Raw genomic sequence first — 26,889 nt, forward strand, 5'->3', positions numbered from 1 at the left:
TATTAAAGGACGTCATGATGACGTCATCACATGATTTTTTATAATTTTTTCAATTTTTGCACCTTTAACACATAAATTGCTATCTGAATATGGTATAATCCAAATTATTTTTTATTTATGCCACACTGGGCAAAATTGCTTTGAATACCCAACAAATTTAAAACTCAGTTGAGAAATTTGAATTTTTTTTTGACGAAACAGCTCTGCATTTGTGCACAAATGCAATTTAGCTCTAGTTATTATTTTGGTTTGTTCGTTGTTCCGGAGAAAGTTGCATTCAGACTATTTCTCATAATATATAAAATAGGACCCCAGATGGTGGTCTTTTAGATATAAGGCAAAGAAGATGTGTCAGACTCACTGACATAGTTGACAAAATCCTAAAATATACCAAAACATGGCCAGGGAACGTTTCGTGCTGGAATTGTCCCCAAGAGTGGGTTGTGGACGGATTCTGAACATTGTAACATAGGTTTTTTTACGTTCTTTTTTTTTAAAACATAAACATTACCTTTTCACTAAGTGACATATAAAATAACTGAAACAAAACTCTGAAAAATTAACATAGATAACATATAGATAATAGTTTATTTCATAGATTAAAAAACCCCAGTTGACTTTTTATTAAATACCTATATACCATCACGAAGGGTAGCATTAGCTGAAACGACATAAGTATAATTTGTCGAATCATTATAGAATATAAAAAAAAACTGGAAATGAACAACCTATGATATGATTTTAAAATGATTTTATAACAGATGCTAAACAAACCTTATTTTATTTTTCGTTTAACCCAGTTAAATATTTCAAACGCTAAAATAAACAATGAAACTACAAGAGGTTTTCAGTTTAGGTGAATTAATCTGAAGTAAAACAATTTTAAAGCCTAAAAATAAAATCACAATATTGATCGTATACACCTTTCTTAATATTTATGCACGAGCTACGTCACAGTGCTAATCCCCACTGCAAGTGGATGGGGGAAGTGCGCCCATTTCATAGCATCATTTTGGATGAGAATTAAGACGTCATGCATAAACATTAAGAGAGGCGTATGATCAATGGACTTCGGATGATGTCTGAATAATACAATTATTTCATTCCTAAAGCTTCCTGTAATAACTACCACTTACCATAAAATTGCAATTTGCACTACTTAGATGAAGGTTAATAACTCTTAGGGAAATAAAAGAAAAAAAGCATATTATTATTTAAATTTTTAATCTACAAGAAATTAAATTGTATCATTGTGACTGAGTAAAATAATTTATTTTAAAGGAACACGTTGCCTTGGATCGGACGAGTTGGTCTATTAAAAGCGTTTGCAACCGTTTGTTATGAAATGCATATGGTTAGAAAGATGTTTTAAAAGTAGAATATAATGATCCACACAAGTATCACTCAAAACTGCACGGTTTTCCTTTTACGTCGCGAACTATCACGGTCGGCCATTTATGGGAGTCAACATTTTGACTCCCATAAATGGCCGACCGTGTTAGTCGACAGGGTAAAAAGAAAACCACGCAATTTCGAGGCATATTTGTGTAGATCATTGTATTCTACTTTTACAATATCTTTCTAACCATATACATTTTACAACATACGGTTACAGAACGATTTTCAAAGACCAACTTGACCGATCCAAGGCAACGTGTTCCTTTAAAGCCAAAACGCAGACTAGTATTACAAGCAATAACATACGACCACAAGAATACGTTTACGTTATAAATAGCAAAAGCTTTATCACTCACACTGCCCGTCTAGATATCAACTATTGGCATTCTTTCAATGAACCATAATAAGAGTGAAGTGCCCTTGTCCCACAAGGATCGATTCTGGGACCATTGCTATTTATTTAGCACTATAAATTCATCCAAATTGTTTGATAGAGTAGAGCAACATTTCCCAAACACTCATTGCCATACGCTGACGACACAGATCTGTCAAACCTTTTTGTTCTGTAAACTACAGGCGCTTTCACACGGGAGCAATTAGGCATTTTCGTCCCCAGACTGACTTCAAAAGTCTTAATTCAGACGACAGTCTGAAATTTCTCATCACTGGTTGTAAGATTAAAAGCTTTCAAAGAATTTTCACTTGAAGCAAGATTTTTGTTTGTTTTGTTCAATTTGTACGTCGTTATATTTGTGTGTTTACTCTTTGCCGTCCGACACAATGCTACAAAAAGTTTTTAAAAACTTTCTTCTTCCCAAAGGAATTTTAATGTTGCTGGTTAAATTTTTTATTTGCAAAGCTTTTCCCGTAGGTTTTATATTTTGCAAATTTTAAATATACATGTACTTCTTTAATGTGCTGTTTCTTGTGCTTTTTATGTGTGCGCATAAATTTGCTTTCTTTTGTTTTTAATTTCAATTTTTATTGTAAAGCGCACTTGTCTGTTTCGGAAATGCGCTGTATACATCTTTTTAATGATAATAATAACACTATGGTTTGGGTAAATTTGTCGGTGTAGGCCAACACCAAAACCAAATAGTGCGCTCCTATAGTATCCGCCATACCTGGCTAATTGTGCTGCCTCTTTGACAATTTCTTAGCACTGGGGTGGGGCCAGCCATATAAATCTTAACCAAGTCCATACATGTGGGGGGTGTTGATGAGCGACCATACATTGTAGGGTAGGGGAGGATTTAATATGCCAGGCAAGTAAGCCTGTACTCTAATGAAAAACGCATAGACATGGAAAAGACTGAACGAGCTTCATCCCTACGAATTGACTAAAAGAAACCAAACTTTCTATAGAGTAAACGCATGATTGTATGTCGATTGTCTGGTACACACCAAAATTAGGTAAAATATTATATATTATTTTTGATATGGTAGATTAAAGTGACAGATTAAATAAAATTAAGTATTTCAGACAACATGTTAAACTTGATCGCACTGTGCAACTATTTCTGAATTGCAAATGAAAATTTATGAAAAAGGGTCATAAATAACAATACAATTATTTTGACGTCATTAAAGGAGTGCAAAAAAATAAAAAAAATATGAGAATAATAGTAATCATAAAAGCATAAAAGCATAAAATATGACTCTTACATGGCTAACATATAAAACATACACCACAAAATAAAACAGAAAGAGAGAAATAAGAAATGGTCAGATAATATCGGGAAAGAAGCATAGGTCCGACAACTCTTAGGTGCACAATAAATCTTGAAAACAGCAGGACCATGTAGTTAGGATTCATCTAGCTACCAAGTGGTTGCTCCAAATTTCCAAGTGAATCGTCTGTGATCACAAAGGACCTTGCTCACTTCTCCTAAACTCTCTTTGCCTCTCGGCCATCAGAGTGCGGATGGAGTGCAGATGACGTCTACGCTCTTGATCTACGCACTAATGGCGTCCGATCTTATGTAACATTCCATGTGCGGCTAGTTTTCCACTGGGGTTTTTCAATCTTACACACCATTATCAATTGTACGTTTCCAGACTGGTGTTATCTGAACACATTGACATCAGATTCATTTTGTCCATCATTTCTTGTGATTGTTTGAGTTCCATTTCCGAGGGTTCCCAATCAGTGAGCCTGCAAGTTAAGAAATTATAAATGATAACAGTTACAAACTATATGAATAACACTACATCGTCTAAAATAAGAAAAATAACCAACTACATTTTTTTTAGTAGGCCTATGTGCATTTCAACAACAAAAATTTTCAAAAGAGCTTTACACAAATCTACACTAAAATAAGACAGTAATCCTTTAAAAAAAAACATTTATTGTGTGCATTTCACCACAAAAAAGGCAGCACAATGGAGTATGACGACAAAGAGTACAAAATCACAATGTTAGGCCTAAACATAAATACAAAAAATTCCCCAAAGCTTGATTTTAAAGTCCCGTGAGTTCTCATAATTGTTTGAGTTCCTTTTCTGAGGGTTTCCAATCGGTGAGCCTGCAAGTTCAGAAATTATATATACGATAACATATTAAGTTTGTGCATACAAACTAAATGATAAACACTACGTCTGAAATAAGGAAAATAATCAATTAAAAAAAAAAACAATTAGGCTGGCATTTCATTAGCAAAAATGTTCAAAAGAGCTGTATACAAATCTACACATATATAAGAACAATAATCATTAAAAAAAGACACATTTTTTTGTCTGCATTTCAACAAAAAATGTTGATTAGAGCTTTACAAAGATCTAGATTATCATACAAAGTCAGCACAAGGGAGTATAACGACTAAGAGTAAAAAATAACAATGTTAGGCCTAAACTAAATGAAACAAATTTGCCAAAGGCTTGTTTTTAAAAAAGAAAAGTCTTTTTACAGCCTAGTCTTAAAAAAAAAAAAAAAAATACTACAGTAACAAACAGCCCAACCCTACCAAAGTATTGGTGCAGCTTTAATAAATAAAATCTCCCCATTGGACTTTACCTTTTTGTAATTTAAAAGTAACCTGTTTTTAACGCAGATAATAGTTAGAATGGTCATTAACATGCAACAAGCCGTATTTATATAGCGCCAAATTGCCAAAGGATACAGGGTGCTTCGATGTACGTTAGAGGGAGGCATTAGTTGAATATAAATAATAGTGAATAATATTTGCAGCCAAAGTGACTGATGTAGTAAACTTGATCAAGATGCCTACACACACAAGGAAAACAGCTGAAGAAAATAAGATAACTAGCAAAGCAAATGAGTAAGGAAGTAACATGGTTCAGGACACTAGACTGTAAAACACACAACAGGTCCACATCGTGATCCAGAATCAGCGACTTTGAAAATGGCATGAGCAAAATTATTGTCGAGCCGGTTGGGTCAACAAAGGGATATTCTTGGCCCAGTTTCATGGAGCTGCTTAAGCAACAAATATTGCTAAACAAGTTTCTGCTAAACAGAAATGAGCAGGACACCGGGCACATATTGTACATGTGACAAAGCAGTTTGGCTGCTAAACTTAAGATCTGGTAAGCACAGTTTTCTTGTGCTTAGCAACTTTGTGTGCTTAAGCAGCTCTAAGAAATTCAATTTAGCACTTGTTTGTAGTGACACAATGTGATTCATAGTATCTACTGTGCATGCTGTGTAGATCGTTGTTGTACAAGAACCGTTTGGCTATTGTGTGCTGTCGCAGAATAGACCAGGAAAAAGGAGATAAAGGAGAGTCCAAAGAAGAACTATAAGATAATTATCATGTAAGATGGTGCAACAATAAAGGTAGATTAAATTCTCTACGAGGTCAAAGACACTGGACACCTTTGGTCAAAGACCAGTCTACTCACTTGGTGTAACTATATATATGCATAAATTAACAAACCTGTGAAAATTTGAACTCAATTGGTCGTCGAAGTGGCGAGAGAAAAATAGAAGAAAAAACGCCGCACAAGTTGTGTGCTTTCAGATGCTTTCTCAAAAACTATGTTACTTCTCATGGAGCCGTTTCTCACAATGTTTTATTCCACTGCTCGTTACCAAGTAAGTTTTTATGATAACAATTATTTTGAGTAATAACCAAGAGTGTCCAGTGCATAGTGGAAATAGTTATCTACTCAATTCTTAAAAGTAACAATCTGATGTGGTAGCTCTGAAAATAGTTTGGTTGGTTGAAGTCTTCGTCCGCTTATTTATTTATTTATTTATTTTTGACTCACGCTCGTTTTAAATCTAGTAATCCTGTACGGCATTGTGGGTAATTCTTGGCATATTGGGAACAGTTCTCCTCGGTCTGGGTTCCCGTCTCTTCGTAAAGACTCCCTCTGCACACTTCATTTAAATAATATGAGGAACGTCTGTCTGTTGGAAAGGTGCCATCATTGGACCGTAGCTGCAGGGGGTGAACAGGAAAACGTTAACAGAATACAGAAGGATGTAGGTGAGAACCATGGGAAACTTATCTAAACAACGTCTTATTCTTTGATTTAAAAAAAAAAAAATTACAGAAGTTGCCCAAAAATGCAAATGACACAAGGCCAAAGGGTCATTCAATTCAATTCAATGTATTATAAATAGTTATTAAAAAACATGAAATTAGCTTTCCAGTGTGCATCTACCGATAAAAAAACACAACAATTTAATGTAAAATAGAAAGGAGGAACCATAAAAAGATATCCGGGACAAAATACACAGTGACATAGATATTTACAACCATCCTAAAGACAAAATAAACCTAAAAACCACTAAAGATGACATTAAAGACTGTGGACACTATTGGTAAATGTCAAAGACCAGTCTTCTCACTTGGTGTATCTCAACATATGGATAAAAAAACAAACCTGTGAAAATTTGAGCTCAATCGGTCGTCGAAGTTGCAAGATAATAAAGACAGAAAAAAACACCCCTGTCACACATAGTTGTGTGCTTTCAGATGCTTGATTTCGAGACCTCAAATTCTAAACTTGAGGTCTCGAAATCAAATTCGTGGAAAATTCCTTCTTTCTCGAAGACTACGTCACTTCAAAGGGAGCCGTTCCTCAAAAGGTTTTATACTGTCAACCTCTCCCCATTACTCATCACCAAGTAAGGTTTTATGCTTATAATTATTATGAGCAATTACCAATAGTGTCCACTGCCTTTAATAAAAAACAAATTAAAGGTGAAGGCTAGAAGAGAAAAAGAAAATTTAAAGAGAGAAGAGGTATTTCATGTATTTGTTCATATTCCTCTTGAACTGGTATGGATTGCAAGATACAGGTATCATAACCACTCAAACTCATTTACAGATAGTCATTATACATGGTGTTACCGCAAACCTTTCCATTAAAGATACAGGTAATGAGTTTAAACTACAGCAGTGTAAGGAAACAAGGTTTGTCAATTCTGGTCACCAATAAGCGATTTCTTTGTGATGGTGGACACAGCACTGTGGCACTTTTAGGTTTGGGTTTATTTGTCTACAGACACATCCAAACCAAACGGTGCACTACTTTAGCGTCCTCCATACCTCAAAAAGGCTAAATAGCATCTGCTGTGCAGTTGGGTGTGTAATAAAATAAACAAATATGAACATAAGGTCATGACCAATCTTTCAACAGGTATTTCTTCTCATGATAAGCACTTGCATAGTATGCTTGGACAACAAAAGACCCCAATAGTTACCTCAATGTCTTCTAGAATATTAATTTTGACATCTTTTTGTTCCAAACCAATGTAGGAGGCAAATGTCCGAGCTATCTTGAAGGTGACACATTGCGTAGCTTTGATTGTCAACTCCCGACACCGCTCACCAAGCTACGAATAAAAGGGAATTTAAACAAACAAATCTTGGATAAAATAATCATCAACTGAAAAGACATTGACTGTTATCTGAAAACTTATAAAAGCATGATATTTGAACAAAAAGAAGAAGCCGTAAAACACCGCTAGTGTAAGATTTTGTCATAGATCCGGACCTCCGACAAAATGTAGCAATGTTGGACAAGATTTGACAAGGGACCCTGGACACTCCAAAAATTATTGTCTTTTCACACGAGGTGCATTTTGTAAAATCTTACAACCATGCTACAATTTAGCAAGGGACCCTTGCTAAATTGCTCTCGTGTGAAAGGGTCTAAACTCACACACTTTAACGGGTCCCAATGCTCTAATGCACACAAGCCCTGCAAAGTCTATTGCAAATAAACATTCTAGAAATTGAACTGTAGCCAAGGCATGCACTGCTTCAAACTTGGCCTCCCTAAACTTTATTTGAGTTACAACTTGGCCTTCAACAAAAGTTAATCTTAAAGGAACACGTTGCCTTGAATCGGTCGAGTTGGTCTTTGAAAAGTGTTTGTAACCGTTTTTTATAAAATGCATATGGGTAGAAAGATGTTGTAAAAGTAGTACACAATGATCCACACAAACATGCCTCGAAATTGCACGGTTTTCCTTTTACCTCGTCGACTAACACGGTCGGCCATTTATGGGAGTCAAAGTTTTGACTCCCATAAATGGCCGCCCGTGTTAGTTCGCACAGTAAAAGGAAAACCACGCAATTTCGAGGCAAACTTGTGTGGATCTTTGTATTCTATTTTTAAATTATCTTTCCAACCATATGCATTTTATTAAAAAAAACGGTTACAATGCTTTTTATAGACCAACTCGTCCGATCCAAGGCAACGTGTTCCTTTAAGGTCAATTTGTAATAAATAGAGCTCAATCTAATTGCACTGCCATTGTACAGTAAAATGACTGTGACACCGTCAGCATTATAGCAAAATTTACTATTTATTTTTTAGCTAATAAGGTCTTTGTTTATCTGTACTTATACCTTTAAGATGATGTTTTCGTCTGCAGTGACTTCAGCTACCAGCGGTGTCAGACATTTATCTACTTCAGATAATCGATCTTTCTGGGAATAGGCAAGGCTGTCACATAAAACAACAAGAAACAAAAACTTCTAAATCAAAATATGAACTCAAACATCTGCAAGTGAAAGTATTCCGTTGTTTGCTTCATTTGCCTCATCTTTGGGAGTGGTTTACTAAGATCTTTCTCTCTTTAATAATGAGAAGAAGAAGTAGTAGAATAAGAAAAGGTAGGAGTATTGGTAGTAGTAAAAGAATAAGTAGGAGAAGAAAAACAAGGAGTATATGTTGTAGTAGTATTTGAAGAAAAATAGAAGTAGAAAAAGAAGAAGAAGAAAAACTAACTCTTTCTTCTTCTACTTCTTCTACTTTTAAGAAGGAGTATTAATAGTAATAGTAGTAGAAAATGCTCATGAGAAAGTATTATCAGTAAAAGAAGAAGTACCTGCAAGGGTAGAGATTGATATTGTGTTCCTTTCTTTTGAACTGTTTATTTTGTATCCCGAGCGAGCGCCTTTTTGTGGCGGTTACCGGCGCTATAAAGACTCCATTATTATTGTTATATTATTATAATATTGTTATATTATTATATTATTTTTAAAAGTTGTAGTACAATTTAGGTGTAGAAGAAGAATACAAAGAAGCAATTCTAATATTAAAGTACTTGCCAATAACTTTCATTTAATCTTTCCTAGCTCCCTGGGGAGTATACAGACCAGGGCTGCAGTTGCGTCCGAGTGCTTTTTCAAACACAATATCAATCTCTACACTCGCAGGTACCCGTTTATACCCCTGGGTGAAGAGAAGCATGCTTAAAGACACAGAATTAACGACACATGAATTGAATTCGAACCCACACCCAGAACTTGAGCCTGATTTGATGGTACTGCTTTTCAGTTGCTTACAACAGGCACAAGTCTGCTGTGCAAGACTTTGTTCAAATTCTAATAATTAAAATAATTCTTATAGACTTACCCAAGCCACTCCATCATTTCTCCATGCTTGCTTCGCCAATTACTCTCACAGTGGTCATTGACAATGGATGCTAGCAAGGGTGTCGTTTCATTAAACTTGATCCTGAAATAAAATTAATAGAAATCATAACTGGGATTCGAACCAACACTCAGAACTTGAGCCTGATTTTATGGTATTGCTTTTCAACTGCTTACAACCTCTTTTTTTTTTTTACAAAATGTGCCCAACTAACCACAACTGTTTCGTTTATGCTTTGCTCTTTTTTGTGTTTAAGTAAAGCAGCGCTGTGAAATTGGGTCTTGTGCTAAGCAAAGATAAAACCTGCTTTCACAGAAACTGGTTACCAGCCAAAATTCCACAAAGCTTACATTGTTTCAACTGGTGCCCCGCTCATTTTTTGCCAAACAAGGAAATTTGCTTAGCAGTATTTTCAGCTGAACGGTTCTATGCAATTGGGCTCAGGTCTCTAGGAAACGGGGCTAGCCCCTTTTGGGGATCCCTTGGATTCCGGAAACAGGGCTAGCCCTTTTGGGGATCCCTTAGATTCCGGAAACGGGGCTAGCCCCTTTTGGGGATCCCTTGGATTTCGGAAACGGGGCTAGACCCTTTTGGGGATCCCCCTTGGATTCCGGAAACAGGGCTAGCCCCTTTTGGGGATCCCCCTTATTCTGGAAACGGGGCTAGCCCCTTTTGGGGATCCCTTGGAATTCGGAAACAGGGCTAGCCTCTTTTGGGGATCCCTTGGATTCCGGAAACAGGGCTAGCCACTTTTGGGGATCCCTTGGATTCCTAACCAGACAAAAACACATGTAATGGAATAAATGAAATGAAACTTACTTTTCCATTTTGTGGATTTGCTCCTCGTTGTATGGGAGAGATTTTGACCTACTGTCTCGTTGGAAATTTGCATAAATTCCTAGCTGTATTTTGAACCAGGTGTTGAACTGCTGGATACTGTTTTGTAATGAAACACAAAGCATTTATATCAGATTATCAAACAAAGATGTAAACAAAAAATATTGTTTGAAAAATGCACCATGCAAAGGTTTAGAACAGAATTGACAGATATTAGATGTACTTCTTGAATATAACACTCAAAATGAGAACATGTAAATTACAATAAAAATATAAACACAAAATTAATTATAAACTACTATTTAATATAAAGTATGCATTAAAATATTACTTTATAATAAAATTATAAAAGTATAAAACTCAGACAGCATTTTAAAATAGTTTATGGTGTTTGTTTGCTAGTGAAATACTAATTAGACTTAACAGAATACAATCGTTCAATCCTAAGAGGTGCAATCTAGGAGAAAAGAATACAAGTTTTATTTGCAGCCTCATAAAAACGGTTAAATTAAATGAAACCAAAGATAATTAATTGCTATATATTTAACTTGACACATTTTAAAACAATGAGAAAACAAATTGAATAGGTATTTAACAATAGAGGAGAAATTATAGAAGAACAATAGGCATGGAGTATACTCCTAGCATTTGTAACAAAGACACAGAAATGCTACAAAGAGATCTAGCAACAAGAAAAATACACAACTGGTCCATCTACAACATACACAGTAAACAATCTCAACAATAAAGCTCACTAAACACAACGCATGATTATTATATCAACCCTGGGCAAAGGTAAAAGGGTAAAATTTTACAAAGTTTGATAAGTATAAAAATAATTCACTTATAAGTGTCAAAAATGCATTTTAGGGAAGCAAATATTGATAGCAATTTTAAATGTTTTCTAATGGCTTTTGTTGGCAAAAGAATAACAACAAAATGATTGACATAATAGATTCAAGGCACTGGACTGGACACTATTGGTAATTACTCGAAACAATTGTCGTCATAAAAACTTACTTGGTAATGAGCAATGGAGAGCTGTTGATACATGTACATGTAGTATAAAACGTTGTGAAAAATGGCTCCATCTGAAGTGACGTAGTTTTTGAGAAAGATTATTTCTCACTCAAACAATGATAAAAGACTTCATCTTTTACTTTGCTACTGAATGCACACAAATTTGTGCAACAAGGGTGATTTTTCTTCCATTATTCTCTTGCAAATTTGAGGAGCATTTTGAGTCCAATTTTGTACAGGTTTGTTATTTTATGCATATAGTGCGACACACAAAGTGGTCTTTGACATTTTACCAACTGTGTCCAGTGCCTTTTAACACGTTCAGTGATCTACTATCCTGCAAAAACTTTGGTGTTAAATTGATTCTCTTGGTATCTATAGATAACACCGACACGGTGTTAATTTCATCAACGATATAGTAGCGGGGATAAGTAACACCATGTTGGTGTTGTCACATATAGACACCAGGAAGAAAACAATTTAACACCCCCGTGTTTGCAGTGTACATATAGTTTTCATTTCACAACTTGCTTACCATCGGTCCTTTGTTCTACACCCGCATTGATTGACCCATGATTTGGCAAGTGCATCTCTCTGCACGATGTCATTCTGAACACTTTGCATCTGAGCGGAGACAACTTGGTATCGGGAAAATAGCTATGGGTGCAAAAACCATAACGTAAATCATACTAAATAAATACTTAAAGGAACACGTTGCCTTGGATCGGTCGAGTTGGTCTTTGAAAGCCTTTGTAACCGTTTTTTATAAAATGCATATGGGTAGAAAGCTGTTGTAAAAGTAGAATACAATAATCCACACAAACATGCCTCGAAATTGCGTGGTTTTCCTTTTACCTCGTCGACTAAACACGTCGGCCATTTATGGGGGTCAAAATTTTGACTCCCATAAATGGCCGACCGTGTTAGTTCGCACAGTAGAAGGAAAACCACGCAATTTCGAGGCAAACTTGTGTGGATCATTGTATTCTACTTTTAAAACATCTTTCCAACCATATGCATTTTATAAAAAACGGTTACAAACGCTTTTGTTTTGACCAACTCGTCCGATCCAAGGCAACGTGTTCCTTTAACGTGGTGCACGCATTTTCATTTGTTTATTCCTTTTTTTTCTTCACAAGCAAGGGAAACGGCATCATGGCTGTGAAGAAAACAGTCAAGTAACTCATGTGTCAATTTGTATATCATGCACGGTGTGGGGGCAGAGGTTACCCCTCCCCCAGGTTCCCATACTTTAACGAACAATTCTCCTATGTAAAAATACCCTCCCCCCCCCCCTAAAAAAAAAATATATATATATATATATATAAAAGAAAAAGAAAACTCCTGTAACGAATTGCTGAGATCCAAGCACACAATTGGGACACAATTGAGGGGGTGGGGGGGGTGACACCTTGCCTTCTAGCCACTTTAAAAAAATGTCAACTTGGACGATTCGCAACAAAGAAGAATATCGAGATATTGCACCAGAGTGGCAACTACAGCTATTATTTATGGCAGCCAATCAGGGTCTCCTTTCCGAACTTCAGTGAGGAGAGGGGATCAACACAGTACTGAGTCCGACCAGGTTCATGTCATGGTTCTGAGCTCATACTCGTACAGAAATCGTTCTGCTGCAGGCTTTCATCATTACACACCTTATCAGCGTCTTCATTCTTCAGGACCACCTCGTCGTACACAATCTCCAGGTTATCGCAGACCCCAGCGAGGTCTTCATCCCTGTGCCTGTTAACCTTGGGCATCGCTGCCTGGGTCACTTCTAGCAATGTAGAGATTCTCTCCTGCATGTACTGGAGCCGCACTAGCGGTAACAACACGGCGGAATCCAACTTCCTCAAGTGGTAGCTCAGAAGCTTCTCTGAATCTTTCAAATAGCGACTGTAAAAAAATTTTTTAAAAAATGGTGTGTTGATGAACACACATGTTCCTGATGAGATCCCATGCTTCTTGAGTTTAGGCTTTGGACAACATTCCTTCTATTTTTAGCCGTAATGACCCTTGACATTTATGTTACAGGGGATTTAAACACAAACAGCTTCTGGGGGATCTCAAGACCAATCCACACATCACGTTTGGAGTTGATATGCCAAGTCTCTCTGAGTTATCGCTCGGACAATACTTGCACAGAAACGCACACTTACATATACCCATGTTTGCAACTACCAGCAATCAGGGCCCATTCTCCCTCTTGTGTGTGTACTTATTGTTTGCAACAATGACCCATTTTATCTCTTTTTAATACATCACATATATGTACAGCCCTTTTCACACTTTATCTCTGGAAAAATAACAATAATAATTGTAAAAATGTATATAGCGCAAAATCCATCAACAGCAATTGCTTCATGGCGCAACAGAATAAATTTTAAACACAAACTCCCTAACATGTAGATAAACAGAACAAAAAACAAGGTATAAAAATTAAGTTTAAACTCAGCGAACAAATTCAAGTGAAAAAAATGACAAGCAATTATAGAAATAAACAATACACAATGGAAATTATATGCAATAGAAATACAGCCGTTGGGAGGCCTGTAACTTGTTTACCCCACGATTACCCCGCGGCACTTCCACACTGTGTCTCTATTCCACGCAGTTCAGGTTACACGTTTCAAGAAGACCCTGAAGTTTTACCGCTAACCTCTACTCAAGAGCAGGGGTGGCTATCCTGTATTGCCCGGGGTATGTCAAATCTCCCGGGGAAGACCTGGGGTAAAGCGATTTTAGTGTGAAAAGGCCCGCCCTTATTTCCCCGGGTCACCCCTAGGAATTGAGTATAGTGTGAAAAAGGCTGATGACTTCCTCAAATCTGTACCTCCTGCCAATGCAAATTTGAGAATTACTTGGATGCAAATTGAGGTATTTCACCCGACTTACGTAAAAGCTTCAATTGATTTGTCCATAAGTTTCTGCATCGACAATAATCTCTCCTGTTTCCTTTTAAGATAGAACAGTGCTGAGATGCTACGCTGTAATTAGAAGAGATAAAAATTCGCCTCGTTAGTCTCTACACAACAAAACAATAAAATGTCAACCAGACTAGGCTTACAACACATAAAGTGTGATGGTAGACAGTCTAATACCCTGACTGCTAGGATGAATAGTACCTTTGTCCTTGGAGCGTCGGTTTCCAGTGAGTATCTGGATGGAACCTGTGGAATAGTTGCTGAAAAGGAAAAAAAACAAATTCCCAACAAATTAACTACCTTTTTCTATTATTCATTCTATACACTTATTTCACAAAAACAATTCTTCCTTTTCAAATTTAATCTAAAATAATCAAAGGTTTTGAGCCTTCTCATTGATGTAACATTACTATACAGCATTGTAGGATTTTTTTATTTTTATTTGTCTCCTTCATTTTTCCATGTAGGCTACCTGTCAGTGCAAGGTTTTATACGAAATGGTGACAATGGAGGGCACCAGGAACAAGCAAAGGCTGAAGCAGGCCTTGTTCTGCAATGTTTTAAGTACTATGCATGTATAGATTTGAGTGGCACGGTTGGCTTGTGCGTAAATCGCCTCTCACCACTGTGGCCCAGGTTTAATTCCCAGCAAAGAGTGCAAAGACCACAAGATGAGTACAGTAGCACAAGGGTTTTTCTCCGGATCCGGCCTATCCGGTTCCTCCCCCTTGAAAATTCAAACACTTTCGATCTCGGGCGTTGATCAATGGCTGTCATCAACGCCCTTGTTATTTTGGGAGTCAAAATGTACACAAAGTAATCGACTCCCAAAATGTTGGAAATGGTGGAGGTGCATATGCGGAGGGGTTTTCCGGGTACTACAAGGAGTCAATGTGCCTCCAATATGATACCATGCAATGAATGCATCGTCACACTATGACCAAATTAGTGTTCACAGTTTAGTTCTGCACAGCTAGTAGTCTAGCCGTACTACCACAAAACAATGGGTTGAATGCTTTCCATCAGGGCCCAATTACAAGGATCTGTTTACCATAAACAAACAATCAGCACTTTAGAATTCCGCGCTTTGAAAACCCGTATTTCACGGGTAAGCAGGGAATTTGCTTTTGCTCGTGTGTATACTCCACGTCACTTGGCATTCTTCATTACACATCTAGCGAAGAAATTAAGCGCTTGAACAGTAAGTGGAGAATGGGGTGATCGTAAGCGCAGAATTTGACAAATAGCAGAGCTATGAAACTGGGCTTGATTGGACAACTCACTGGGAAGTGTATTGGCCCTGATTGGACAACTCACTGGGAAGTGTTTTGGCCCTTATTGGACAACTCATTGGGAAGTGTATTGGCCCTGATTGGACAACTTGGTACCCATAGTAGGAGGGTTAATGACAGGTTTGATGAATGTATTCTGGCCAAATTATTTGATTTGAATGAAATGTTTCCATTAAATTTTACTACTTGATCCTTTACCTCGGTTGCAAGTGACCTCTGCATGACGAGTCCAGTCTCCAGACCACCACTTTAAACTTAAGCTTGTAATGTAACTAATTGTGCATGCTGAACCTTGCTTTACATCAAAACATGTCTTGTTCCACGAATACAAAGGCATTGTGAGCGTGCTATTATTATCATAGAAACCAGACCACTTTTGTCCATTCATTGGGTAAACCCCGCTTTCAAGTGTCAATGATTTTTTTTCAAAGTATAACTACTTCAGAGCTCTAGCTTCTCTTGAAGTTTTTTTTTAATTTCTATGCCAGAACTGATATTCTGCCGTTTTTTAAATATTTTTTACCAGAATCCATTTTCATGGCGTTGTTCACCGTGGAAATATGCACTTTTATGGCTGACAAAATTCTTCATTTTAACAGATTGAGTGTAGAATATCTATAGTTTCAAGCTGTGAGACAAAATCAGCTCTGGTTTTTGTCACCGATACACTCTGCCCTACAGCAGGTTCTTGTGGAAACTTCAGCCAAACTTCCATTTCAATTGAATCTTAAAATAAGGCAAATAGCTCAACAGGGGACAGTTGTTAGTATTTATCAATAAACAAAAACAAACACATACGTGATGCAGTGATGACAGGTGATACTGTGCCGTCAAAAGTATTGCCAAACAGCAAGATGGGGTTGGTGATGGATGTTTCAGGGAATGCCTGACAACGCAGTGATGCGTCCGGATAAAAAATGTCGCCGTTGAATAGAAGGATCTGTTGCTGTGATTGCAAGAAGGTTTGCATCGCTATGTGTTCCTTAAACTCTGCAAATCTGAATTCAAATAATGAACGAAAAGAATGTGTAATAATTTTACTCAGAAAAACTAATTCCTTTAGTAGAAAAAGTGAAACCATATTTATTGTCTTACCGTAATGATAATGGTTTGGGTTTGAAAAAAAGAAAAAAATTACTGGAACCAACAACCTCCGGTTTAACGTGCCGACGCTCTAACAACTGAGTTATTCAGCCCTATGTTGGCAGTCTGCCTAAAACAGTCAATATCTTTGTTCGGGTTGCCAGTAAGTTAGAAGCCATAGAACCGTTAAAGCCATTATACACTTTCGGTAAACAGTATTGTCCAAGTCCCACAACCTAAATCACAACATATTATAAAATAAACAAACCTGTGAAAATTTAGGCTCAATCGGTCATCGGAGTCGGGAGAAAATAACGGGAAAACCCACCCTTGGTTTCCGCACGTTTCGCCGTGTCATGACATGTGTTTAAAATAAATCCGTAATTCTCGCTACGAGAATTGATATTGTTTTAATGTTTTCTCAAAAAGTAAAGCATTTTATGGAATAATATTTCAGAGAAGTCTTAAACCCTGTAAATAATTTGTAAATCTGTGAACTTTTTTTTTTTTTTCTGTACCGAAAGTGTATAATGGCTTTAAGCTGCAGTGTAGCCAGGGATCACACCAAAGTTTAAGATACAACATGAGAAGCGGCAGGCAGGGGATCACCTTGAGGGGATGCGACTATTTAATGTTAAATATCAAGCAACAAACCACAAAGGTATTTCAGCCAAACTTCCCTAGGGACTTGTTACCTAACAATGATGAAACTGCAACAAAGAGATATCACTCATCTGCACTCAAGTTTCTTCCATCCTCCAATAGTGTTTTGACATCACAGTCTCTTGACGATAACTAGAGCAAGCAGGTTGAACCATACAGACCATTTAAGAACTGACGAGCAAAAATTCCAATAACTTACGAATGTGTAGGATTGATGTAGACTTTAAGAAGCTGTGACGTTGTAACGTGGAACACATTCAGCACAGTCTTATTCACGAGGGACTGGGCGAACTCATGGAACGTTTGAAAGGACCACATCTTATTGACGTCGCTCTCCAGAAGCCCTGCGAGCAATTCTTCCACGTGACATCTCAGACCTCTGGGTAGATTTAAGGGTAAAGTACAGGTTATTTTTATCCCCAAAAAGGAAGTAAATTTTGATTATCTTCATTGTGAAGCGAATCTTTCCATCTAAAATACTGTCAGCACTGTGACCCAGCTCCCCCCACCCCCAAAGAAAAAAACCCCAATAAACTGTTGCCTGTTTCGATTGCAGTAGTCAAAATAAATAAATATATAAACAATTTAAGAGGCTTATGATCCTTACACACAGCTGAGAAGCTGATTTGCCTAGGATGAGGCTACAACATTTTCAAGCCGTGGGCATATGAGGGTGATAGGTTTTTTATCAGACTCAAAAGTCAATGTGTGAACATAACTATTTTGCGTTCAAGATGTAACACAGTGAGGTATTGTCCACTGGACTTATACGTTCAAAAGTTTACTGGCCTGGCATTAAAACTACTGGCCTTGGAGCTGTGGTCCAAGTTAGAGCCCTGGGCCCACTTTCAAAGAGCTGCTTAAGCACAAACAATGACTAAGCACAACAAAATTGTGCTAACCAGAACATGGTTATAAACAACTACCATGCCACATACACAATTTGTGATTGGTATCCTGCTCATTTCTGCTTAGCAGACAAATGTTAAGCGATATTTTCTGCTTATAAGCAGCTCTATGAAAGTGGGGCCTGATGTTTAAGAAAAACGCTAACAGACTACATGATTGCTTACTGTGAGAGCTGTGTTGTCATTGGCAACTCTCGACTCCATGTGATCGGACCATCTTCTGAGTCCCTCTGAACGCCAGAAATAATTCCTGATGCCTTCATGGTGGTCATCTTGTGCCTAATATTGCATAAATCAAGAGCGAGGAGTTTAAAAATACTGCTACATCACTAATGGATTGATCGATTGGGGCTGTTGAATCCACAAGAATGCAGGACTTTGTTCACGAGACCAGCTATCCAAACAAGAAAACGAAGTTCAACATATCTCTCTCTCTCACTCTCTCTCTAGTCGACCGAGGTCGAAATCGTGTAGAGATATGTCCATTCTTGTCTATCCCTAAGTTGGGGAGATCAGCTGGAAGCACCCCGATGTCCTTGGCAAGTACATTTTGTATACAAAAATAGCTGAGCTTTTGCCAGCACGGGCTATTATAACTCAAAAGAAAGACACAAAGCCTGTGCATTAACTGGCAAAATGTTTAACTTTGATTTTGAGCCCTGGCAGCTTTTCTTGAAATGTTTGTGGTATGTTTTGAAGTGACGAATGAATGATTGTGAGACTTTTGAATGCTACATGTACAGTGGCGGCAGACTAACCAGGTTAATTTCCATTGTTTACAGAGTTCCGAGCACCATAACATAGATTTCCCTGGTAAGTCTGCTGCCACCGAGAGCCCAGCCGCAGATTTTACCAAACTCTTCATAACTTAGGATTTATCTTAGGACTTAGGAGTTCAGTAGGACTCATCTTATCTCGATTTAGGCAAGTAACTCGTCCTAACTTAGGATTAATCTTAAGGTCTGCATGCTACAGTGCAGTGTTGGGATTGTTTTAAGTCCTAAGATTAGTCTTAAGTTAGGAAGAGTTTTGTGAAATCGCCGGCAGTTCCGTATCCAAAGACATTAGGAGGCATTTAACCCATCCTACATGTAAGTTAGGATGGGTTACTCTTCCTAACCGGAAATAGGATTAATCCTACCGTTTCGTGGAAGTTGTTTCAACTCACATTGTATTTCTATTTCTCCTGCCACCGAATGGTCGAAACGGCAACATGCCAGATGCTGCATGAAATAGCGTGATTCCTATGCTCCACAGATCTACCGAGGAAGTGAACGTCTTCATGAGTGGTCTTCGAAGGACTGCTCGCTCGTAGATATCTGGATGCTGAAAGAAATGGATGAGAGAACAATAGTCTTAATTAGAGGCACCGGGAACTGTTGGTAATTGCTCAAAATAATTGCTAGCGTAAAATATTACTAGTTAGCGATAAATGGAGAGATGTTGATAGTATAAAACATTGTGAAAAACGGCTCCCACTAAAGTAAAGTCGTTTTCGAGTTAGAAGTTATTTCTCACTCTTCAAATATTTTAGTGACTAAAATATTTGAATTTTATTTCAAAAGCTCAGAATTTGATTTTTGAGGTCTCAAATTCAAGCATCTGAAAGCACCAATTTTGTGTAACAAGGGTGTAAATTTTCCATTGTTATCTCGCAACTTCAACGACCAATTAAGTTCCACCAAGTGAGAAGAATGGTCTTTGACAATTTTCAAAGGTGTCCAGTGTCTTCAACATCTCATTTTTCCTCCTCACTCCCTCCCTTGTTCTTTGCTACATAATTTTAACTTGTTTGTTAGAGATTGTTTTAACTTTGCTTTTTACTTGGTTTATAACCAAGTCATCGCACTGCATACATGTACATTGGATTAGAAAGCATGTACACAGACACAATCTGTAACAGTGTTTAACAAACAAAAAAAATGAAGATACTTTGGCATAATTGTTCTGTTTTAAAACAATATAAAATGATGACTGTCTTTTGATGAAGATGCAAGTTCTTTAAGTCAAGTCAAGTCAAGTCAATACAATTCAAATCAATGGAACAGTTATTTCCACAGACAAATTATACAAATTTAATATGGTAAAATCATTTTATTAACAAAACATGATACAAACTCACGAGCAAAGCAATGCCAAGAAAAAAAAAGACAAGTTTATGCTTGAAGGCAGCAATGTCTAGGAAAAGCCACAGTGAACAACAATAAACAATCACAATAAGACACACAACAACAATAGGTTGTAACAGATTTGACACCGAAAAACCTTGTCAACAAAATTGCAGTTTGAAGAAAAACTTGTTTGAATCCATAACTTACTAGGTATTCCTCAGTCCCGTACAAGCTGACGAAATTCTCACCTTCAGCCAATTCACGGGCTGCCCCGAAATCGGCTAATTTGTACACTGAACGACCGTCAGGTCCACGGCAACACATTATATTCCCAGGTTTTAAATCACGGTGAACGATTCCCTTGTCTTGAAGGTGTTTCATACCATTGCCTACAATCAACGAAAAAAAATAATCAGGATGAAAAAAAATCAAATGCAAATTTGAAATGCAGGCCTCGTAAGAGACCCGTTGCCGTGATGCACTGTGCTTTTGGTGTGGTGCCCTTGGTGAGATTCTAAAGAAGTGCCCAGAATAAGCAGAGGAATATTACCGTGCCCCTTCCAAGGACAAAGCTCAATGCCTGGGAAGTTAATTGTAATTGACACTTTGGGAGACTTTTAACTTCTCTATTTTGCATTGAGAGATAGAAAGGTAAAATCTGATAAATTGTCAGAGTCAGTGTAACATTTGTTGATTTTGTTGAGTTTGCTGTCGAGGATGGGAACTCAAGGAAAACCACAGGTTTACTCTGTTTAAAATTTTGTTGACAATTTGGTTTTTCAATTTTAAGTCAGTTTTAGGCATGAGATTTTTGACTCTGGAAATGCGGTCCAAGTTGCAAACTTGTTTTTGACCTTCACTCTAGTTCAGAAGAAACTGTTATAAAATACTTTTCTAAATCAGTTTTGGGTCAATGTTTTTGGGGGTACCATATTTTAAATTTTGACACCCTGTTTTATCTGCCATAGAACAATGCAGAGAACCCAGTTTTTACATATCTAGCAAACTTGCGGGCCAATATACACAAAATTTGGGCGGATACGCAAGCTGCTTGTTCTAGTTCAGAAGAAACTGTTGTCAAACACTCTTCCAAATGAGTTTTGGGTCGATGATTTTTGGGGCACCCTGTTTTAAATTTTGACACCCTGTTTTATCTGCCATAGTGAACGACTTTAGAGAACTCAGTTTTACATTTCAAGCAAACTTGCAGGCGAATACAAAAGAAAAAAACTGAAAGAAATTGTCATGCCGAACCCAACAGGTGGTAGGTCTACTATAATGCTTTACACTTCCTTATCCATTGGCACCTACATGTAACACAAAACATTCGCTGTTTCATTTTACACATGTATGGTTTATTACAAAGCACAAGGCCAAGTTATAAATATGGGATTTCCCCCAGTTTTACCCTTCGATGATCTAGGCAGTCTATTTGTTTTCATGGATGCTATAGGTGACAGCAAGGGGGCCAAGGTACAACTTTACATGTGTTAAGTGTTGATATTTGGGGGTTGTTTTCTCTTTTTTGGGGGGGGGGGGAAGGGTTAGTGTTCTGCACAACCTGAAAGAAAACAAATAGCTGATTTGTTTGTCCACGTTCAAGTTGTGTATGATATAGTTGGTTCGCCCTGTGTTTGGCATCCACCTCCCTTGCCAAATATTACAATTTTCGACAGGTTAGGTGTGACCAAAATCTCAGTGACGGTGTCTGTTAGCAAACTGTGTCTGAGTATTGTTGAAAAATATGTAAATGTATACAGGTCTACTTTATGAGCGGAGGTTTATGTTGTCCAACCTGTACTCTTGCTTGTGGCTGATGTGACAGTGAATAAAAGTAGCCTTGGTGTTGTCAGAAGAATCAAGAATATTTGTAGTCTGCACCTCTATTTAATTTAAGTCCATGCATACTCATACTTCAAGTATGATTTATCCTTCAATCCAAAACAGTAATCTATTTTAAAGAAGCATGGGAGTGACTTACTGATATCCCTGATGATAATGAGGAACTCTTCCTCCGGTACTCCAAAGGAGTTCTCTGGTCTGTCCAAGACGCTGAACAGACTCCCGCCTGTACAAAGCTCCATCACAATCACTCTCTCCTTTGATATTTGCTGCAAAGTAAACCACAACAAAATGCAAGTTTAAATATTGAACACCTTTCGGTTGGTAGAAGATCTACCATTATAGGGCTGGAATTTGGGGGGAGTGGAAGGCGGAATCCACGACAGGGCTTGATACTCACAGAGGTTTACTGGACTAGAATAATTTTTTAATAAGACCCAGAATCAACATGAGAAAACCTTCCTGACAGTTTCCTACTAGCATTAAGACAAGCCAGTGACTTAGATAAACAGTGGTAAGTCTAAACTTTAACCAGCATAAAAATATTTCGTCATGTAGGCTAACATTTTTCTGAACAAAGTTTTAATTTTAATTTTAAGAATAAGATTTGAACTTTGTCTGATCGGAAGGAAGATGCAAAACATATTTTCCTTTTTTTACAGACCTTCTACCAAGTCTTGTCACTTTTTGTATTAAAATATATTTGATGTATATTGTATATAATGTGAGGGCCCCAAATGATCAGCTGTGCTGGATGGGTTACCCTCGTTAAATATCATTTTAAATAAATAAATCAAATAAATAACATCGTCTTGTCCTTCTGATGGGTATTGGACAATGCATTGGACAACAAGATCAAAGTACTTCAGGTACTTACGTCTTCTTCAATAGCCAGGAGCTTCACAATATTTGGATTTTTGAGTTTGAGGAGGACATCAAACTCTCTGTCCTGCACGCTGCCGGGCCGTCTGTAGCTCACATTGTTGAAAACCTTGACCGCAACTTTCTCGCCAGATTTCTGTAGCATTAATATTTATAATAATAATAACAAATCTTATATTAAAGCGCTGGTATCTAGACAAAACTATTCACTGCGCTAAAATATCACCACGGGAAAAAGTAATGGTAGGCTTGACTGAAAAGGTAAGTTTTGAGATTGGATTTGAATGAAGACAATGTCAGGTTGTGATCTAAGGGTGAGAGGCAAGCCGTTCCACAGGCGGGGTTGCAACCCAGAAACTTCTTTCTCCATAAGCTTTCAACCTGGAACTGGAAGGTGGAACGGCAAGCAAGTTGGCATCACTGGACCTTAGGCCCTATAGTTAAAACAGGCTTATACGGCAGGAGAAGCCTCTGCAACTGCAAGTCTCTGTCATACACAAATTTTAAGATTATGCATTGCTCGACAAGAGGATGGGGAAGAAATTGGAATAAAATTAGGCTGCTGCGGTAATACAAAATTGTGTGCGTTTTATGAAATTTGGACACAAAATAAAATCAGGTGAACATGGTGAAAAGTTGGAAAAACAAACCCGCTCCACTTTGTAAAATAATAATAAAACATTTCTAGTTGTCAAGAATGGCTCTCGCTATTGTATGCTAAATGTTATCAGAAACGTGGAATAGGGATTACCCTATAGCCCGGTTCATACTTCCTGTGAATGCGAAATGAATAATTCGCAGCAGTTCTACTCTGCTCAACTTACTTGCAAATATCGGTGCAAAAGGAGTGACATTGTGACATCAAGTTCCCATCAAATTTGCTTTGAATTCCTGGCTTTAGTCAATGAAAAACAAAGATGCTTTGACAGCAACAAATCTTCTCTACTTACTACTACCCAATGTATAGGCCTACCTTTTCTCTGCCACCAAATACACTCCCAGTAGCGCCTTCTCCTTTCTTATCGTCTGTGTAGTAGATATAAGACAGCGTACTCCGCAGCTGCTTTGGTTCACGTTGCGCTGGGGGATAGTTGTCTGAAAACATGTCCTGCACAGGAAAATTGAATCAATCAAAGGATACGTCAATCAAAATGTTGACTGCATTTATAGAGTAAAGAGTTCTGATTAAACATTTTAAATTCGGTTTGTCACTGGTTTCTAAAAATAGGTTAGGCGTTACTACGTAAATATTTATTGTAAGACTTTTCAGAAGTACTTCCTCCACAAGTACTTCCTCCACCACTTTTGAGTGCAAATCACTTTGCAATGGGAGGGTACAATACAGTACAATTCAACTTATGTTCATGGTAAACATCATGTACTATGGATGAGTAGGATTTGAAACTGTTGCCAGTTGCATGGTGAAAGTGAAACTTAGATTTAGAAATAATTATGCAAGAAAAAATACAACATCGGACCATAGAGTAAGGACATGATCGGACTATACTTCCTTTCAAGAGCATGCACTTTATATCTGGTGTGATGAATTTTTGTGGCGGAGTAACTATACAGGCCCTCACTCAGCGACAGCCCTAACCCTAATGGCCTAACTAACCCTAACCCTAACCCTACCCCTAACCCTAGCCTACCCCTAACCCTAGCCTACCCCTAACCCTAGCCTACCCCTAACCCTAACGATGCTAACCCTATTCCCTGGAGTGGCCCTATTCTAAAATTGTACCTTTGAGGCTATTTAATCATTTATGTTGACCTTAGTTTAAATATAAGAGATCGTGTGGCCATTTTATTTAATCATGTAGCTGAAATCTTGCAGCTATACATAGCCTACATGTAGTTGCAACATCAATCATGCATGGGGGATGGAGCAATAAATAAACTACACAAAGTACACATTGCAGATTCCAAGTACTTTAGTGACTGTCTCAAATCGTATACATCTATTTTTTATGAGTAATAATCTATGAATGATACACATCTGTACGGGATAGCCACACCAGGCGTTTGTACAGTACAAATACTATAAACAGATGCAGGGTCTGCAAATGCATACACCATGGATATACAGGTACGTATATTCATACACCAAAATAAACAATGTGTCTTTGCCAAGTGTTTTACCATACATTTTCAATTCAATTCACTTTATTTCCAAATCCAAACAAATAAACAAAACAATTAGCAGTGAATAAAGAACTATGTTTTACCATGGAGGAAGGACTTCCTCCATGGTTTTACAAGCAAATGGAATAATGATAATAATACATGAAGTAATACATAATACTACTTACAAGCAAAGGCAGAAGAATATAAACTACGGACAACAAGCAAAATAACATACAGAGCACAAGGTGATGGAGTTGGAGGGGGGCCCATAAAACAACCGATGAAATGAAACCATGGAGTATTCCGCCTCCGTGATGAAACTAAAGATTTATGACCACGTTTTAATACACGTACCGAGCATTCCACGAGCAAACCGGCCTAATTCATGCACAGCAAATTACCATTTGGGTAGACGGAAAAGGAGACGTCATAGCTTTGGTCGTGTGAATAAAATAATAAAACATGATATGCATAATTCATGTTTGGTGTCGGGTCAGATGTCAAATTTAAATCGAGGCAAAGAGGGTTAGGGTTAGGGTTAGGGTTAGGGTTAGGGTTAGGGTTAGGGAATGACCTGACCTAAATGTTTTATTCATATTACGGTGATGACGTAGGGTCCTCTACTGGGTCTCCTTTTCCGTCTACCCAGCATTTGCTTGCTTGCACTCGATCAAACATCACAGATTTTGCCTTCCTTTTGACCGTCTATGCATCATAAACTGGCAACCTAGTCCTTCAATCACTGATCTCTTTGTGCCATGCTGCACGCTGACGACGCGCACATACAATTAATCTAGACTAATATCGACTTGATCAACATGAATCTTTTCAAATTCTCAGGTAAAAATAATTGAAAAGAATAGCTTGCTGGAACATGTTTTTTCCAGATTTGTTTCCCACAAATGTATAATAAGCGACTCTTGGGGCGCATAGTTACCCCGTTGCACGCATTATCATAACACGATCAGTAACCATTTTCAAATTATAGGTGCTTTTACAACGAGTTACTTTGTTTTGCTTTCTTTAGTCTGCAGCACTGAATATCGGATCGGCAGAAAGCAACCGTTATTTAAAATAAGCACTTTCTGAGAGAAACATTCTTATTATAGCAACCATCGTAGAGGTTTTGTTTCACATGGTCGTAGAATTTTCAATGAACGTGCACTTACCGTTCTTGTCTCAACTGTGAAACGTGTAGTATTTCATTACAGAGAAAAACAGTTCTATGTCGGTAGGACTCATGAAAAGACACTTATATATGCCGTCATTATACCCCCTCCCTCCCAGTCCGGCCATCATGCAGAAGTTTTACGTACGGACGGTTACAACTCAAGGCATCTGTGTGCTTGAGTGGAAGATTGTACTCATTGTGAATGTAACTCACACAGAATTGTCATCCCCAGTTGGGAGAAACTCGTCACCCATGTTTTCTAACATAGTACTTGTTCATATAAACGCAAACACCATTCACCCAAATCCTTCCTCCATGCATGGGTGGAGGTCCACTCCCACCAGGTTTGCGGGGGGAGAGGCTATTTTTGTACCCATGAGTTATCGCTGAGAGGGGGCGCAGCCCCGGTCCCTTTATCACAACCAATTTCATAAAACTTGTAAGAACGAACATTTTGTTTAGCTTGACATTTCTTCCTTAAGTTGATAAAAACGGGATTACCAACCAAATTTCCACGTGATTTCCATGATCATCAAACAACAGCTGAATACCAGTATAGTTGCAATGTAAATTTGGTTGTGTAATCCTGTTTTTATCAATGAAGAAATTTCAAACTAAGCGATTAGTTTTCGGGCTATACGTGTTTTATGAAATTGGGCCCTACGGCCGTGTGCGGGTGGACACTTTATGTCAGGGCGGGATGACCATTTATTATAGAATAAAGGGACTCTTGATCTTAGCGACTCGTGGGCCCCAACGAAGTTTCGGCTAAGAGGC

The 26,889-nt window shown here is 37.7% G+C and overlaps 1 protein-coding gene across 12 annotated transcripts in view; it reads right to left on the reverse strand.

Annotated features, from left to right (window-relative positions):
- Positions 1-559: 559 nt before the first annotated feature.
- Positions 560-26,889, reverse strand: part of LOC139934043 (serine/threonine-protein kinase TBK1-like) — a 42,430-nt gene continuing 16,100 nt past the window's right edge. For 6 of the 12 annotated variants that reach the window (XM_071928320.1, XM_071928314.1, XM_071928321.1 and 3 more), the window contains exons 2-19: positions 23,791-23,925; positions 22,813-22,953; positions 22,075-22,204; positions 20,301-20,482; positions 19,151-19,308; positions 18,148-18,261; positions 17,274-17,453; positions 16,127-16,326; positions 14,238-14,296; positions 14,008-14,099; positions 12,768-13,008; positions 11,648-11,769; positions 10,075-10,191; positions 9,238-9,339; positions 8,226-8,322; positions 7,073-7,204; positions 5,629-5,801; positions 560-3,553 (exon numbers count right to left, since the gene is read on the reverse strand). In XM_071928320.1, coding sequence (XP_071784421.1) covers positions 3,439-3,553; positions 5,629-5,801; positions 7,073-7,204; positions 8,226-8,322; positions 9,238-9,339; positions 10,075-10,191; positions 11,648-11,769; positions 12,768-13,008; positions 14,008-14,099; positions 14,238-14,296; positions 16,127-16,326; positions 17,274-17,453; positions 18,148-18,261; positions 19,151-19,308; positions 20,301-20,482; positions 22,075-22,204; positions 22,813-22,953; positions 23,791-23,922 — 2,487 coding nt within the window. In that variant the 5' untranslated portion in view covers positions 23,923-23,925 and the 3' untranslated portion in view covers positions 560-3,438. The other 6 variants (XM_071928324.1, XM_071928326.1, XM_071928315.1 and 3 more) reach the window with 6 other exon arrangements.

Source organism: Asterias amurensis, chromosome 2 (assembly GCF_032118995.1).
Source record: "Asterias amurensis chromosome 2, ASM3211899v1".
Lineage (NCBI taxonomy): Eukaryota > Metazoa > Echinodermata > Asteroidea > Forcipulatida > Asteriidae > Asterias > Asterias amurensis.